Source organism: Hemicordylus capensis, chromosome 9 (genome assembly GCF_027244095.1).
Source record: "Hemicordylus capensis ecotype Gifberg chromosome 9, rHemCap1.1.pri, whole genome shotgun sequence".
Classification (NCBI taxonomy): domain Eukaryota; kingdom Metazoa; phylum Chordata; class Lepidosauria; order Squamata; family Cordylidae; genus Hemicordylus; species Hemicordylus capensis.
In genome coordinates, this window is record NC_069665.1 from 28262559 (window position 1) to 28279499 (window position 16941).

At 49.3% G+C, this 16941-nt stretch overlaps 1 protein-coding gene across 3 annotated transcripts in view; it reads left to right on the plus strand.

The window, feature by feature from the left end:
- The first annotated feature begins 1507 nt into the window (after positions 1-1507).
- The window catches only part of CRISPLD2 (cysteine rich secretory protein LCCL domain containing 2), a 48589-nt gene continuing 33155 nt past the window's right edge, over positions 1508-16941 (plus strand). The window contains exons 1-2 of one of the 3 annotated variants that reach the window (XM_053271623.1): positions 1508-1644; positions 15601-15927. In XM_053271623.1, coding sequence (XP_053127598.1) covers positions 15685-15927 — 243 coding nt within the window. In that variant the 5' untranslated portion in view covers positions 1508-1644; positions 15601-15684. Of the gene's footprint in view, positions 1645-2149; positions 2291-10217; positions 10348-15600; positions 15928-16941 lie in introns of those variants that run through there. The other 2 variants (XM_053271621.1, XM_053271622.1) reach the window with 2 other exon arrangements.

Here is a 16941-nt window from a genome sequence, read left to right on the forward strand (position 1 = left end):
TTGGAATGTAACCCACACTGCTTAAATTGTACTGGACATCTAACTTTGACAATAAATAGCCTTCACCCTCACTTTTTATTCGGTGGTTGTGAAGGTTGCATTTCAGATATAAAGGGGTTGGCAGGATTTCAGTATACTATGAAGCTTGTGGGTGGGCTAGCATTTGGGACTGGGGAAAGTTCTGTGGGATCAGAGCCATTTGTGCAAAAAAATAAATAAATCATGACAGCACATACTATGGTTATAATATAAAGGGAAATTTAGAAGTACTTAGAGCCAATCCATCTGCACTGGCATTCTTTTCCCTTTGTGGGTCTTTGTGGGTTTCCCTTTCTTTCCCATTTATGGGGGGAAAATAAGGGTAGGACTATTTCAGTGTTTATGTGATTATAATGAACAAATTCACCAAGAGGGCATGTTAAGACTAATTCACCAAGGTTGCATGTTAAGTATTAACCACCTCGGGATTTTGTTGGGTGACAACTCTCATTATCCCAGCCACAATGGCCAAAGGCTTTTGGCATGCAAAGCAAATGATCTACCACTAGCCTCATAGGACATAGGAAACTGCCTTCTACTGAGTCAGACCGCTGGTCCATCTAGCTCAGAGTATTGTCTACCCAGACTGGCAGCGACTTCTCCAGGGTTGCAGGCAGGAGTCTCTCTCAGCCCTCTCGGAGATGCTGCCAGGGAGGGAACTTGGAACCTTCTGCTCTTCCCAGATATTCTTCTCCATCCCCTGAGGGGAATATCTCACAGTGCTCACACATGGAGTCTCCCATCCAAATGTAAACCAGGGTGGACCCTGCCGGGTTTTACCCCTTTTAGGGCCTGCCAGGTTTCTTAGCAGCTCTGCCTCTTGCGGCTGAAATGTGTGGGGCTCCAATAAATGCTTCACTGCACCTTGAGGTTTTGTCTCTAGTTTTGCTTTTTGGTTGGGTGCTTCCTCATCCCACCCCCCGCCCGCATCTGCTATTGCTTTTTAGTGTGTGTTGGGTTTTTAAAAATTGTTTTAACTGCTTATAATGTTTTAATATGGTTTTTATGGAGTCCTATTGCATTTTAATGTTTGTAAACTGCCTTGGGGATGTCTTATGGAAGGCAATATATAGAAATAGGACAGTAAAATAAAAATAAACCAGTCCTCAGGCTGCTTTCAGGATTGCCAATGTGTCTTAGATTCTCTGCACTCCCCTCCTATATAATAAGAAAGTTTCCAAAAAATGGAAGTTTTCACTCTCCGATTTCACAGGCACAACTTCCAAATATGCCATTCCCCAGCACAACACACACACACACACACACACACACAGGTAGCCAGCTCAGGATGGGCCTGCTTTATCTCTGAGCTCCCCAAATCAGTGTGATTGCCTAGTCCTGGAATTGCTCCACCCTTTCCATCATCTCCGAGCTCTGTAGCTGCAAAGAAAATCTTCCTCTGCCGGGAGCCTGCGGAGAGAGCTGCCTGCCTGGCCTTGGGGGATCACATTTCAGAGCAAAGCCAGACATAATCAAGCAAGAGGAGCCTCTCTGGAAATGCACTGTGCCTCCCTCCCCCCCCCTCCCATCCCGCAACCGCCTTGGAAGAGAGTTTCCCAGCCAACTCCAGAAGAATCACTGCTGTGCTGTCCAGCTTTTTAACAGGTCAGTTTCTTTGCCTGATGGGCGACCAAGTGAACTTGACAAGCATTCTCTGGGGATGGAGGCGAAGAGCCCCCATCCACTTGGTCAGCTTTCAGCCTGCTGTGGTGTGGACTTGTCTCAATTTGCTAGCATTTGCAACATTGTGGGGGGTGGGTTTTGTTGGGGTTTTTTTAGGTTGGTGGGTGATTGCATTGAGCAGCTGGGGAATCCCCTTCTTTCTTTGGCCCCCTGAGGTTCTGTAAAGGGACTGGGTGTGGGGGGTGGGGGTCGGTTTCAGCCTAGCCTGTTGAGCTTCCAATTCAGATCAAAGCCTCTTTCTTTCTTCTTCCCCTTGCCTGCAGAGGAAAGCTGGTGCTTAAGGAAGGCAGGCAGGCCTCTTACAAGGAGGCTGAGGCGGTCTTTTTTATCTCTTGTATCTTGTCAAAAGGGGTGGGGAGGAGGAGGCAAGAGAGGCTGGTATAAATGCAACAGACCCAGGCACTCCATCTGCAAGTGGCTCTGAGCTCCTGGGAGAGATCCTCCTCCCTTCCTCGACTTGCTCTCATATTTAAGATTTAGCCCAGATATTCCTTCTTGGCACCCGCAGCAGGCTTTGGAGGAGTTAATAATAGAACAAAGAACTTTCCCCTCCCCATTCTTTGGAAAGGTAAGTGCTACTTGGGGTGAGTGAGTTTTTGTTTTTTTTTAATTTATTTAGTTAGTTAGTTAGTTGTTGTTGTTAGAAGGATGGCAGGGGACATTAATGGCTGTCAGAGAGACCTACTCTCTGATCTTAGGGTAAATCAGCTGAAACTGATCTTAGGGTAAATCAGTTTCTTACCACAAGAGGAGTAAAAGGGCTTTGTAGGCTTGCTCAGATGTGAAAATCCAGTGCCTGATCTTCAGCAATCAGTGGGGACTTGAGAAATTTCTTTTAGGTGGATGCAAACCTTTTTTAAAAAATAAAATAAAATAACCACAAATGGGAAACTGATGGTTGGAATGCTGCTTTGGAAGACTGAATTCATATTGCCTGGAAATACAGTGCTGCAAGAAGCTTCTTGTTTCATAGCGCTGTGTGTGTGTGTGTGTGTGTGTGTGTGTGTGTATGAGAGTGAGTGTGTGTGTGTGTGTGTGTGTGTGTGTGTGTGTGTGTGTGTGTGTGAAGGGTGACTGAATTAAAGCTAGACTTTATGCCAGTTCAGTGCAGAGTATGTGTATATGACTTGCCTATACATAGCTAATTAGTTCACAACTGAGGACTTGTCTTGAACCCAGGTCAAATACCAACACTCTGTCTGCTTGGAGATCCACCTCTCACAAGGGCTGGATTTTGATATACCTGCACATGCTGAGTTTCTCACTGAGCACAGGGGAGTCAGGGTGATCTTCACATTGCCCTCCTGCATTGTCACGGGTCGTGTCCTGATGATGATGATGATGATGATGATGATTTTGCACAAAAGTGAAGGTCTCCAAAAGAGCTTCTTCAAGACATCCCTTAGCCAGGAGTTCCCAAACCTCCCCAGATGGTGTTGAAGTACAACTCCCATAATTCCATGCCATAATTGTGGAAGGGGGTGGTGGGAGTTGTAGTTCAACACCATCTGGGAACTTTGTGAACCACTGACAATGATCTCCTGACATACTTCATTTTGGCAGTTGTCTTGCCCACCGTAGCACAGCCTTTTCCCTCTGAATAATTTTTCGTAGTTTTGCGCACGCACACACACACACACCCCAATCACTTGATCTTCCTCCATTTTTAAGAAGTGAACCCTCTTGAACTTTTTCCAAGCTCATTTGGCCAACTGTACACCTATTCCCAGCAGGTACCAGATTAATTCCTTTTGGAGTTTTTTGTTTGGAGGTAGCCAGGAAGGCAAGAAGGGTGGCTGCCAACTTTGCTCAACTTCAGTGACTTCACAACCCTTTGTTGTGAAGGGTGTGAGACGTCCCAACTCCTTCCTTCCTCTTGGTTATTTGCATTGCTTCATGAGTGTAATTGCACATATTCAACACCCTTTTTCAAAGACCATAATTTTGAGAGTGGAGGGAGCTTCTATATGGGGAAATTGTAGTTGCAGAACCATGGGGAACAAACAGGAACAGAAGGTGGTGCTGCAGGTATACTCAAGGTGTGGCGAGAACTCTTATGCCATTCCGATAATACTGTGTTTGGGTACCCAAAATGCTGAATGAAGTTTTAGCACCTCGGTGCAGCAGCGTTGCCGTTGATGTGAGTGAAATGAAAAACCTGCTTCAAAAAGCTGTATGATATGCTAGTATAGAGGCAATCTACTGAAGTCTGCACCATTCTGTAAAATGGGTCTGGTTTTGATTATTCGGTGTTTGAAATCTGCCGCTCATTTATCCTGCTTAATTGATTAATGTGTCTTTTCTCTGTCAAGAACCAGTGAGGTTGGAGGTCTTTAGCTAATTGCACAACTTAGCAGCCTGCTCCATGTCTTCTTTACTCAAATGTAAGCCTTCCTCTTCAGTGGGACTTGTTCCTAAGTAAATAGGCACAGCTGTGCATCTGTCATCCCATGTGGTTGAAATATCTTTGGCAGGAGCATGCTTGATGCCATGAAACAATTAGTGGTCATGTTGTACAATGTTTTAATTTTGCAATTGTTCAGTGCAAGAGTGAAACAATCACGCAACCCTTTAAACAATATTGCAGCCCCTCGATGCATCATCATTTGCACTTAATGGATATTTTGTGGGTAGCAATGAGGACGCGAACAACATGTTAATGAATGCAGTTTAGAGTCTTCAGTTAAGTGAACTATAAACTTTTCTTTATAAGGTTTCTTAGCTTCTACAGACTGATTACCAGGGAACAAAATTATGTGTTGAGTTCAACATGTGCTACAAGGCTCGTGAGATTAATTTATCACACATCCAGGCCAGAACTTGATCCTTGTCTACTGACCTGCAGCTTGGATACCTCTCAAGATTTTTTTAAAATGGGTCTGTGTTCTTCAGTGGGGATGTGGAAGGCACAGATCTCTTTAAAAAGGGGTGCATGGCTATCTAACCCCCATTGATACAATTGCTATATATAGGAAGTATAAGAAAGTAAGCATAAGAGATGCTCTTTGGGGGGGTGTGTGTGTGAGGTGGATGTCTTTTCACAGTTTAATCTATCAGAGAACAGGAATTTGAACCTTTCCTCCCTGCCAGAATTGGATGGAGATGTTTCCCCAGATCATCACCAGCTGGTTACACAATCATAAACAATTATATGTTTATTTCACCCATTCTTCAAAGAACAGAGGAAGCTGCCTTATACTGAGTCAGACCATTGGTCTGTCTCCGACTGTATGCTCTGAATGGCAGCAGCTCTCCAAGGTTACAGGCAGGAGTCTCTCCCAACCCTACTTGGAGGTTCTTATAGGGATTGGACCTGGGGCTGAGTGGTGGCCCCCTCCCCGAAAGGGAATGATCATGCATGACTCACATGTAGTCTCCCATCCAAATGCAAACCAAGGTGGACCTTGCTTAGCAAAGGGGACATACCGCGCTTGCTACCACAAGACCAGCTCTCCTCCCTTTGGAAGCCCTGAGTAACATACATGGTTCTACCCTTCACCACAACCCTGTGAGGTAGGTCAGGCTGACTTCAGGTCACCCAAGGAGTTCTGTTCTGCAGCCACTTTTTGAGCCTTCTGTGACGTGGACCAGAAACTTGAATGGGGCACTGAACTTGATGTCTCCCTAGTGTTAGCCCAACACTCTACCACACTGTTGTCGATCCGATCGTTGATTAACGTGCAGGACCCTGCCCTTAGCTGGGCCCCTTCTGCCTTTATTTGCCACAGGCCCAGTTTGGTCTCCTGAAGTGGCCCTAATGTGCAAAAGTATTGTAGGGGCCGCTTGATGGTGTTCTGTTGCCCAACTTTGCCCTGATTCGGGGTGACTTGGCACCTCTCCTTTCTGAATCGCATCCCATTTTCTGTGCCAGTCGCAGAAAGGGTTTCCCTTCCCTCCCCAACCCCTGGGTCTTTTCCCACATGAACCGCTTCAGGGCCTGCAGCGGGAGGCATTTTTCTGTCAACTCATGGCTTTCTGATGCATCCCAGATGTCGGCGCGGCCTCCGTTGTGCAAGCCGGACGGATTCCAAAAGGAGGTCACTCCATGACGCTCCCTGCCCTCTCCACAAAAGCCAAGTTGATTCAGCTGGCTAGATGGCAGCAAGTTCCTTTTGGAAAGAACTGGAAGATGCTTCGCAAGAAGTTCCAACTCAAACACAATGTCAGGGTCGTTTTTCTCTCCCACCGGATGCACCTCAAAATGCAGAGCGTCTGCATGTTGTAAGTCGGGGTTCGGGTCTGCGAGGAACCCGGAGAAATAGCAGGTGCCAGGCCTGAGTGCTGGCAATCCTGAATGCTGCCTTGCCCCTATCACTCTTGGGGGGCAGCCTCCTTTCAAAACTGACCTTTGCCAGCTTTGAAAGTGGTTGGTGAGGGGAGGAAAGGCAGTTGCTAACCTCCTCCTCTCCTCCTCCTCCTTCTCTTCCTCCTCGTGCTTCTTGCAAGCTTTGCAAAGAGTGTGAGGAGAGGGACTCTGCAGATCTCTTTCTGAAGAGCTGCTCTGATGGCCGGAGCTCCAACAATCTGCCGCTTGAGGTACCCGCCTCACCTTGCCTCATGAAGGAGCTGCCCTTCCTCATTGCATTGGAGAGCTCGCGAGTCTGTCAGCCAAAAGAGATGGGCGGGCAGGCTGTAAGCACAGCAAGAGAGTCTCAGCAACACGTGGCCCCAGCTGCGGAAGCGCAGCAGACCTTGCAAGGATGCCGCTGTCCAGAATCACCTGATTTTCAGAAGGTGGAGGATCTTTGGCCTTGGACTGCCTGTAATTCTCTCTTCTGGACTGCAGCCCCTGCAGTGCATGAAATAAGGAACCGATGCCGGGACTCCTAGGAATATAGGAAGCGGCCTTATACTGAGTCAGACCTTTGGTCCATCTGGCTCAGGATTGTCTACACTGACTGGCAGCAGCTCTCCCAGGTTTCAAGCAGGAGTCTCTCCCAGCCCTACCTGGAGATGCTGCCAGGGACTGAAGCCGAAACCTTCTGCATGCAAAACACATGCTCTGCCCCGAGCTATGCCTCTACCCGGAGATGCCAGGGATTGAATCTGTGACACTCTGCTTGCAAAGCAGATGCTCTTCTACTGCGCTATAGCTCATCCCTAAAGTAAGAACAAACATAGGAAGCGGCCTTATATTGAGTCAGACCCATGGTCCATCTGGCTCAGGATTGTCCACACTGACTGGCAGCAGCTCTCCAAGGTCTTTCCCAGCCTTACCTGGAGATGCTACCAGGTTTTGAACCTGGGCCCTTCTGCATGCAAAGCAGATGCTCTACCAGCGCCATCCCCTAAGGAGAATGTCTTACAACTCTCAGCGCTCACATGTAGTCACCCATCCAAATGCAAACCAGGGTGGACCCTGCTTAGCCTAGAGGCGATCCATGCTCACTACCACAAGACCAGCTCTTCTCGCATGGGCTCATAGCCCTCGCCGCCGCCGCCCCTGTGCCTGACCCAATGCAGCTGTTAAAGGCATGGCTTAGATTCACTAGATTCAGGTGCACGTCCACATTCCAGATATCCAGCTTAAATAACTGCCGGGGCAGGAGCCTAGTCAAACAGGGGACCCCGCTGTGGCTGAATTAGCGGACGCAAGCAGAGGAACGCTGCTGCACCTTTGCACAGGCCTGCTTGAAAATTCCCCGTCGAGAATGCAGCGTTTGTTTCTTTATCACAAGACAGAGGAGCGGCCGCCAAGTTCTGAGCCGGAGGAAGAGGCAAAGCAGCATTAGCTTAAGCTGTGTAAAGAGCAGATCATGCCCAGTATACCAGGATGGAGTGTGTTGGCTGTCTGCATCTGTCTGGGTCGACTTCTGTAGGTGGAGAAGGGGACCTGAGGGGGGGTTGGCCAAGAGAGGTCTAGGGAGAGCAGGGCCAGAATGCCAAACAGGAAGACTCTCAGCAGGACGCTCTTGCCATTGGCGCCCTCCATCCGCCAGTATTCAGGGGTATACTGCTGCTGCCCATGGAGGTTCTGTCATGACTAATAGAAATGCAAAATGTGGCAGCTAGGATTGTATCTGGAGCTGCCCACTGGGATCATATGAGACTCATGCTGAAAGAGCTGCATTGGCTACCAATCTGTTTCTGGGTCCGGGTCCAATTCAAGGTGCTGGTTTTGACCTTTAAAGCCCCGGATATCTGAAGGACTGCCTGCTCCCAAGGGTCTCAGCCCGCTTGATGAGATCATCGGAGGGAGCTCTGCTCCACGTGCCAACGGTGAGAGAGGCTTGGTTGTCGAGCACACGGGACGGGGCCTTCTCAGTCATTGCCCCCGGGCTTTGGACTGCTCTCCCAGCTGGCACCCACTCCTCAGTCTCCCTGTCGGTTTTTAGGGAAAGTTATGCCTTGCTCTAATAATATGGTAAACCACTTGGAGATTATTTTAATGAAAAGCGGTATATCGATCGATCAATCAATCAATCAATCAACCAATCAATTAAATAGGGAGGGGTTCATAGTCAGAGGCCATGACTCTTGAGTTTAATGTTCGAAATGAGAGATTTAGCATGGTCTGATATGTACAGGGCACACAAGACAGCCATCTTGCCCAAGCTAAGCAGGTCTTGGTGTGGTTGGTGTGGACCTCCCGGCTAGAGATGCACATAACAGGCGGTATAAAAATGACAGATAAATAAATGAATGCCAGCTCACAGGTAGAGCGTCTGCTTTGCATGCAGAAGGTCACAGCCCCAACCCCTGGCAGCATCTCCAGGTAGGGCTGAGAAAGACCCCCTTCCTGAAACCTTGGAGAGCTGCTGCCCGTCAGGGAAGACCATCCCGAGCCAGATGGACCAATGGTGTAAAATAGACGACCGCTTCCAAGGTTCCTCAGACTTCTCCCCACCCAGTTGTATATTTTTGCCAGTTCTCAAGCTCTTTAGGACCTTGGCGTTCCGTGTGTCAGGATTGGAAGGGGTGGAGTTTGAAGCAGAGGGGGCGGAGCCATTCCTAATCTGGATCGAGATTTTGCCAAAGATGTCTGGGATCTCTGCTATAAAACGGAAGCAACCTCGGCTTGATCCTTCAGATTCTTTGGATTCTGGAGCATGCCAAGGAATGCGGAGCTGGCCTCCGAGGCAGCGTATGCCTGGCGTAATCTCGGCCTTTCATTTAAATCATGTTGCGGCCGAAACATCTGGCTGTGGCCAGTGTCAGGATCCTGGGAGGGAAGGAGGGGGAAACCTGGGGCAGTTTGGCCAGCTCTGGTGTTTATAGCCGTTCTTCCACAGATTCTTCTCGGTCTCCCAATGGTGGCTTCTTCCAGTGGGATGCTTTATGCATCTTGTAAATGACTCACATACAGGAAATGGCCAGTCACTGAATGCTCCCAAGCAGAGAGAGAGAGAGAGAGAGAGAATGGGGATAGTCTCACAAGGTTCTTTTAATAAGTCTTCCGAGGGTTGTTGCCATATGGAGGCCTCTTTCAGTGGGTCCACGTGGGGACTCTTCTCACGTGACGTGCAGGAACTTAGGAACATAGGAAGCTGCCTTCTACCAAGTCAGACCATCGGTCCATCTAGCTCAGTATTCTCTACCCAGACTGGCAGTGGCTTCTCCAAGGTCTTGCAGGCAGGAGTGTCTCTTAGCCCTATCTGGAGATGCTGCCAGGAAGGGAACTTGGAATCTTCTCCATGCAAGCATGCCAGATGCTCTTCCCAGAACGGCCCCATCCCCTAAGGGAAATATCTTGCAGTGCTCACATGCGGTCTCCCATTCCAATGCAAACTAGGTGGACCCTGCTTAGCAAAGGGGACGATTCCTGCCTGTAACCTTGGAGACGCCACCGCCAGTCAGTGTAGACAGCACTGAGCGAGATGGACCAATGGTCTGACTCGGTATAAGGCAGCTTCCTATATTTAGAGATGGGGCTGTCGCTTAGCATTGTTGGTTGGTTCTGCAAACAAGCATCTGCTTGTTTGCTGAAGGTCCCAGGTTCCATCCCTGGCAGCATCTCCAGGTAGGGCTGAGAGAGAGACTCCTGCCTGCAACCTTGGAGAAGCTGCTGCCAGTCTGTGAAGACAATACTGAGCTAGATGGACCAAGGGTCTGACTCGGTATAAAGCAGCTTCCTGTGTTCCTACAGGATAGTTGTGCACAGGATCCATTTTCAGAGGAGAGCAAGAGAGCGCACTGTGTGAATTCAGAGCAAGAGACAGCAAGGACCGGTCCTCTGCTGGAACAATGCATCATCTGTTGCACGGTGTGGACTAGCTGCTGAAAGGCCTTAAACAAAACCAGCCAAGTGGCATCTGCCTTGAAGGCTCTCCCTGCCTCGACTTTCCCGCATAAAGTCCGGGGCCTCTCTCTGGGCTGACAAACATTACATCAGGTCAGACCATTGCACTCTCTGTAGCGTTACTGTTTCCCAAGCGCAGAGGGCCCGGCTCTCTTTCGGAAAGATTGCCGGCCCGGCCCGAGTGGAGGCGGTGCAGCTGTCCGACGTCTGCTTCCCCGCGCGCTGTCCCTCAAAAGCAGGCCGGGTTGGGAAATGGCTCTGGGTAAAAGGCCGCATTGTGGAGGCTGACAGAGAGGAGGATCTATTTATAACCCCTCCGGAGAAGGCTCTGAAAGTCAGAATTGTTCCCTGAAGTGGGTCAGACTGTCTGAAGAAGGGAGCTTGAGGTTAGCCTCCTGCTGGAAGGGAAGGCTCTGGGGGAGGGCGGGGGTGTGTGTGGGGGTGTGTGGAGTGGGACGACAATCATGCTGCAAGAGAATGAGGTTAAGACAACGCCGCTCCTGAGAGGACTGAGGTCACCGGCGAGGAAGCGGAGGGGTGCCGGGTTTGGGGAAGGAGGGGGCTTCGCCACATGGGTTCGTAGAGGGGGAGAAGCGAGGGGATGGAGGAGGCGGAGGAGATCCTGTGTGCCACACACAGTTCTGAAAGCAAGGGGCCCGCTGCAGGGAGGCTCTTCCAGTGGAGATTTCCTTTGCATGGCAGAAAAACTTGCTCCTCTCCTCCGATGATGGCAGCAGCTCCTTCCCAAAGCTTTCCTTCAACATACAGAGATGCCACTGAAATACTTGAAAAAGATCCGGCGGTCAGTTAGAGGGCCGTGATCGAGTTTGAGCTGCATATTCCTTTTTCTTTCGGGATTTCAGCTCAGCGGCACCTTTGCCTGTGTGTGTGTGTGTGTGTGTGTGTGTGTGTCTCTGATTCACTCCAGGGCAATGTTTGCGCTAAATCTGTTAGCATATACACAGTGGTGAATGATCTTTTTCAGGATCTGCTGTAAAGAGGGTTCAACAGAAAGGCTTCCTTCTGTTTAACTTTTTAATTGAATGTATTATTGGTACAAGGCTGTCCATGAGCCAGCGTGGTGTAGTGGTTAGAGTGCTGGACTAGGACCGGGGAGACCTGAGTTCAAATCCCCATTCAGCCATGAGACTTGCTGGGTGACTCTGGGCCAGTCACTTCTCTCTCAGCCTAACCTACTTCACAGGGTTGTTGTGAAAGAGAAACTCAAGTATGTAGTACACCGCTCTGGGCTCCTTGGAGGAAAAGCGGGATATAAATGTAATAATAATAATAATAATAATAATGTAAGCAAGGCAGTGTGAAATTTCATAAGCAGCAAAGGACAAGTTCCTTGCCCCCCACCCTACCCCAGGGGTTTGCATTCCAAACAAAGGGGTGTGTGATCATAGCAGGTAAAGGGAGTAAGATGCATTTTTATGCATGGCTTCAGTTGGCAGTGAGAGAACCAAGTGGTTATGTCAAAAGGCTTCACTGAGAAGGTAACTTCTGGAGCAAGCGTGAGACAAAGGTACATAAGAAGCTGCTTCCTACTGAGTCAGACAATTGCTCCATCTAGCTCAGAAATATCTACTCGGACTGGCAGCATTTCTTGAAGCTTTCAGAAAGGGGTCTTCTCCAGCCCTACCTGGAGGAGCTGCCCGGAGATTGAACCGGAGACCACCTGCAGATGCCCAGCACTGTGCTGTAGCCCTCCCCTCTTGTTTGAGAGTCCTGGGAAGGCATTCTAAGCCAAAGGGACAGCAAGGGCATTCACCAGTTAAATGCACTGCCTCATCCAATTAAATTCACTGGCAGGAGATCTGAGACTGACAAAAGAGAGGAGTTCTTCTCGCAGCACATCATTAGCTTGTGCAATTCACCACCACACCACATGGGGATGGCCACCAGCTGAGATGGCCAGGAAACCTCTACCAGTGACTACGGATACCAATGGCTTTCTGGAGAGACTTTCTGGAGACGTTCAGAGGCAGTATCTCTCTGAATGCCAGCTGACACCAAGGAGCCATGGCAGGAGAGGGCTGGTAACTTCCTCCTCTTCTTTTGGGCTTTCCATTCCTAGAGGCATGTGATGATTGGCCACTGTGGAAAGCAGAATGCTGGACAGGATGAGCTTTTGGTCTGATCCAGCAGGGTGCTTAGGTTCTAATGGCTAGAATTCTCGCATCATCGTGCTGTGTGGGTGAAATCCGCCATTCTACTCAATGGTTAAATGCTAAATATTTTCGATCGTCTCCACCTTAAGACCATTGGAAATGGCCATATTCTGAGCCAGTCCATTGGGCCTTCTAGCTCAATACTCTTGAGTCTCTCCCAACCCTACCTGGAGATGCTGCCAGGGATTGAACCTGGGACCTTCTGCATGCTAAGCAGATGTGCTCTCACTGAGTTACAGCCCCACTTTGACCAGGACAATTCCAGAGTAGCCTCAGTAATTTATTACCCCCCCCCCCCAAAGCGGCATAATAACTTTGCAGAAAGAGAAAAATCCTCTGCAAACGAGTCTTTCGGTTGCTTTGATCCTTCTTGTGACACTTCATATGAACAGTTGCCGGTTCTTAGAGCTGGCCAAGGATGCTGCTCCTTCGTCCTGCCAGGCAGAAACAGCCCATAGCTCATGCCTGACCTCTTCAACCCGGCTCGTGAGGAATGTCTGCTGTTGTCCCTTTCTATGAAGACGGGGTTCTATTTTTCATCCCGCCACTTGGCTTCCTTACTCCTCTGGTCCCGGCCTGCAGCTCAGTCGCTTGACGTTTGGGGAGATTCGAAACCTTAAGCAATGGATGTTCTCTGTGGTGATGCTGAGCTCCTTTTAAAATGTCAGCCTACGGATCCACCCAGTTCTCATTTCTTAAAAGTTTCTTCTTCATGGCTCCCCCATGAGACTTAGTGAGGCCTTTGAAGGCCTTTCGGGGGCGGTGTGGCAGACTATGGCTGTAAGATCTTGAGGTGGTTCACATGACGTGACCAGTCCTACCGGCCGGCCCCTGGTAGGGCTGGCTGGAATCACTCCCAATCCCGCTGCCCCATCCCCGGGTAGCCCTGCTTCAGTACCCAGGCTAAAAGTGAGGTAGGAGGAAGCACGTGTGTCTCCTACCTTACGCCTGGATTGTATGGGCACTCAGGCTGCCGGCAGCCATCTGGGAGAAAGGAGCAACCCAGCAGCAGGAACGGCCCCGATGCATGGCACCGCTTGTGCTGTATACTGAGTCAGAGCATTGGTCCCTCTAGCTCAGCATAGTCTACCCAGACTGGCAGTGGCTTCTCCAAGGTTGCAGGCAGGAATCTCTCTCAGCCCTGTCTTGGAGATGCTGCCAGGGAGGGAACTTGGAACCTTCTGCTCTTCCCAGAGCGGCTGCTCCATCCCCTAAAAGGGGAATATCTTGCAGTGCCCACACTTCTAGCCTCCCATTCAAATGCAACCAGGGCAGACCCTGCTTAGCTCTGGGGACCAGCCATGCTTGCTGCCACTGCCAGTCAGTCAAGAAGACAGCCCTGGGTCTGACTCGGGTCTACAGCACCTTCCTCCGCTCTGCTCCTACACGGGGAGAAAGATATTCCCATTTCCTAAGGGGAATATCTTCCAGTGCTCACACTTCTAGTCTCCCATTCAGATGCAACCAGGGCAGTCCTTGCTTAGCAAAGGGGACATGTCCTGTTTGCTACCACAAGACCAGCTCCCCTTGCACGAGGTGTACCCCAAACCACAACTCCCTCCAATTACAGATTTCTACCCCTTTCTCCCGCCCAATAGGGTCTTCCCTGCAAGACCCAGGCAAGCGAAGCCCCGGCATGAAGCGTTTACCCGTGGTGATCGGCTCCACTTTAGGGTTTTCCCTACACATACAATATAAACATATCTAACAGTGGCCTGTGGGAATCCACCCGCTTGTTGCCACCACGTCTGCCCCTGTCTCCCACGCCCAGACGCCACCCACCTCACTGCCAGCCTCAGTGGCTTGGGCACGCCCCACAGGAAGCAGCATGGCACAACCCTTCAACAGTGGCTGCTTGCACAGCGGCTGCTTCCGAATCCGATAGGCAGCATACAACAATCAGGTTACTAACTGGGACCAGCTGCAGAGAACGCATCTTGCCAATTCTTTAACCGCCATACTGGCTGCTGGTTCATTTCTGAGCACAGTAAGAAATGCGCCTGACTGTTTGAGTGCTGCCTTTTGAAGAGGGAAGCCCAGAAGGCCTCAGGATGAAAAGGCCATGTGAGAGAACTGGAGGAACAGTTTCAGTTTTGTGACAGAAGCCTGTCTGAGTGGTTGGGTCTGTGTGTCCTCTGCAGAGGCCCACACAGTCCTAAACCAAGATCGGCTGGATAAACAGTCCACAGATCAGTCATGCCTGTTGTTTTTCACTTATCTATGTTGTTACGTTTCCAGTGAATTGTTAGTAATAAATTGTTGAGTTCTTACATGACAGCTAGTGTGTTCTACTGATCTCATATATTTCGCAGTAATCCAGAACTTGCAAAATCCAGAACAATTGCTTGAGAGCGTTTTTATTGCATTTCCTGGCAAGAACTTGTACATTTGAAGGATCTTGCTTCCCAGGCCCCAAATGGGGATTGAAAATAAGACTGCTAATATTACATTGCCTTTATACAAATTCATGCTGCAGCCTCATTTGGAGTACTGCGCACAGTTCTGGTCACCATTTCTCAAAAAGGACATTAGAGAACTGGAAGGGCAACCAAGATGATCAGGAGCGCCTAGAGCATCTTCCTTACGAGATTCGGCTACAACACCTTTTTAGTTTGGGAAAGGGGTGACCAAGGAGAGACTTGATAGAGGTCTACAAAATAGATAGATAGATAGATAGAATTATGCATGGAGTGGAGAGAGAGATGTTTTCTCCCTCTCTCACAACACTAGAACTAGAGGTCATCCCATGAAACTGGTTGCCAGGAAAGTTTTTCACAAGGAGCTTTTAAAGCCCTTTAACTCTCATCTCCTCTGGAATGGGGTTGGGGGGTGGGATGTTCACATAATGGCCAGATTCACCCCCCAAGTCCCTGTGAGTTATCGGGGAGAAGTTCACAAACGATTCAGGTTTTTCACTCCATGTTAGAGTGCAGCCCGATTTATATCCAGGGTAAAATAAAAATCCACTCTTTGTGTCGGTTTTTTAGGACAACTTTGAGTTCTCCGTAAAGCCTCACACTAAAACCTGCTGTGTGTAAAAGTTCCAGGAAATTTAGGACTGATGAAAAGGAGTACTTTTTCCACACAGGGTCTAATTCATCTGTGGAATTCTCTGCCAGGTGATTTGGTGACGGTCAGCAGGTTGGATGGCTTCAAAAGGGGTTGAAACAGACTCATGGAGGACGAGTCTTGCAATGGCTGCTAGCCTTTATGGCTATTGGTTGCTTCCAGCCTCAGAGGAAAGATGCCTCTCAATACCAGTTTCAGGAGAGCAACAGCAGGAGAGAGGGCATGCTCCTTTCAACTCCTGCCTGTGGGCTCCCCAGAGGCATCTGGTGGGCCATGGTGGGAAACAGGATCCTGGACTAGACAGGCCTTGGGCCTGATCCAGCAGGGCTGTTCTTATGATCTTGCTAGTCTTGGATTTAGAAGAACTAAGCTTTCCCCATTCTTCCTATATTATAGATTTGTAGTCCAGACCAGGCGAAGGTCTCATCTCTTGAAGGAAGTGTCTTCTCTTCTCCGATTTCCCTTCCCTCTGAGCGGAGAATGGCTAGAAGTCTGCCTTGGACCATCGCCGTATTTGGCCTGCTTTTCCTCATCCAGGAAATCCATTGCATGTTCTTGCCCAATGCCACGCATCTGGAAAAGCTTCTCAGTAAATACCGAGATGAGGCATCACACTCAAGAACAAAGAGAGCAATTCCCAGATCGGATAAAGATGAGATTCTGATGCTTCACAATAAACTGAGGGGACAAGTTTACCCTTCAGCATCCAACATGGAATACATGGTGAGTTAAAGATACTGCCTGACTAGTGCAGCAAGATCAGCCGAACATAACTTCCCAACTAACTGCACCGGTGCAGTGGGGAAGTAGCCATTTTTTGTTCTCTCCTTTCCTGGGAAGCCCTACCCCAAAATATGTCCCTGAGGGTTGCGCAGCCTTCAAGGACATATTTTTGGGTGGCACAGAGAACTTCCTGGGGAAGAAAGAGGTGTCAGAAACTGGGAAGCCCTACCCCAAAATATGTCCCTGAGGGTTGCGCAACCTTCAAGGACATATTTTTGGGTGGCACAGAGAACTTCCTGGGGAAGAGAGAAGTGTCAGAAACTGCCGCTTCTCTGCTGTTTCTTTGTTGCACCAGTGGAGTTAGTTGGGAAATCCTATAGGGCTGCTCTCCTGCTGCCCTGGTGCATTCTTGCTGTGCATGTCAGCCACTGAATGATGTCTGACTGTGCTTCAGAGTTATGCTTTCTTTAAAAAAAAAATGCTTAAGAAGATAGGAAGCTGCTCTCTCCCAAGTCAGACCCTTGCTCCATCTAGCTCAGTATTGCCTACCCAGAATGGTGGTGGCTTCTCCAAGGTTACAGGTGCCAGGGAAGGATTCATGCAAAGCAGATGCTCAAGGGAATGCACTAAAATGAATGATGGGGAATGCCCACTGGAAAACCCTGGTCCTTTCCAAAGGGTCATAGGAACGCATGGTATTTCCGAATGGCCATTGGCCAACTGGAAGTTCAATATACCCCATGGCCATATGGAAGGAAGAACATAGGAAGCTGCCTTCTACTGAGTCAGGCCATTCGCTCAGTATTGTCTACCCAGACCTGCAGCAGCTTCTCCAAGGTTACAGCCCTATCTGGTCTCCCAGCCCTATCTGGAGATGCCAAGGAAGAAATCTGTGATTTTCTGCTCGCAAGCAGGTAGATGCTCTTCCCAGAGCGGCCCCATCCCCTAAGGGGAATATCTTACACTGGTCTTACAGCTCACACATGTAGTCTCTCATCCATATGCAAAGCAGGA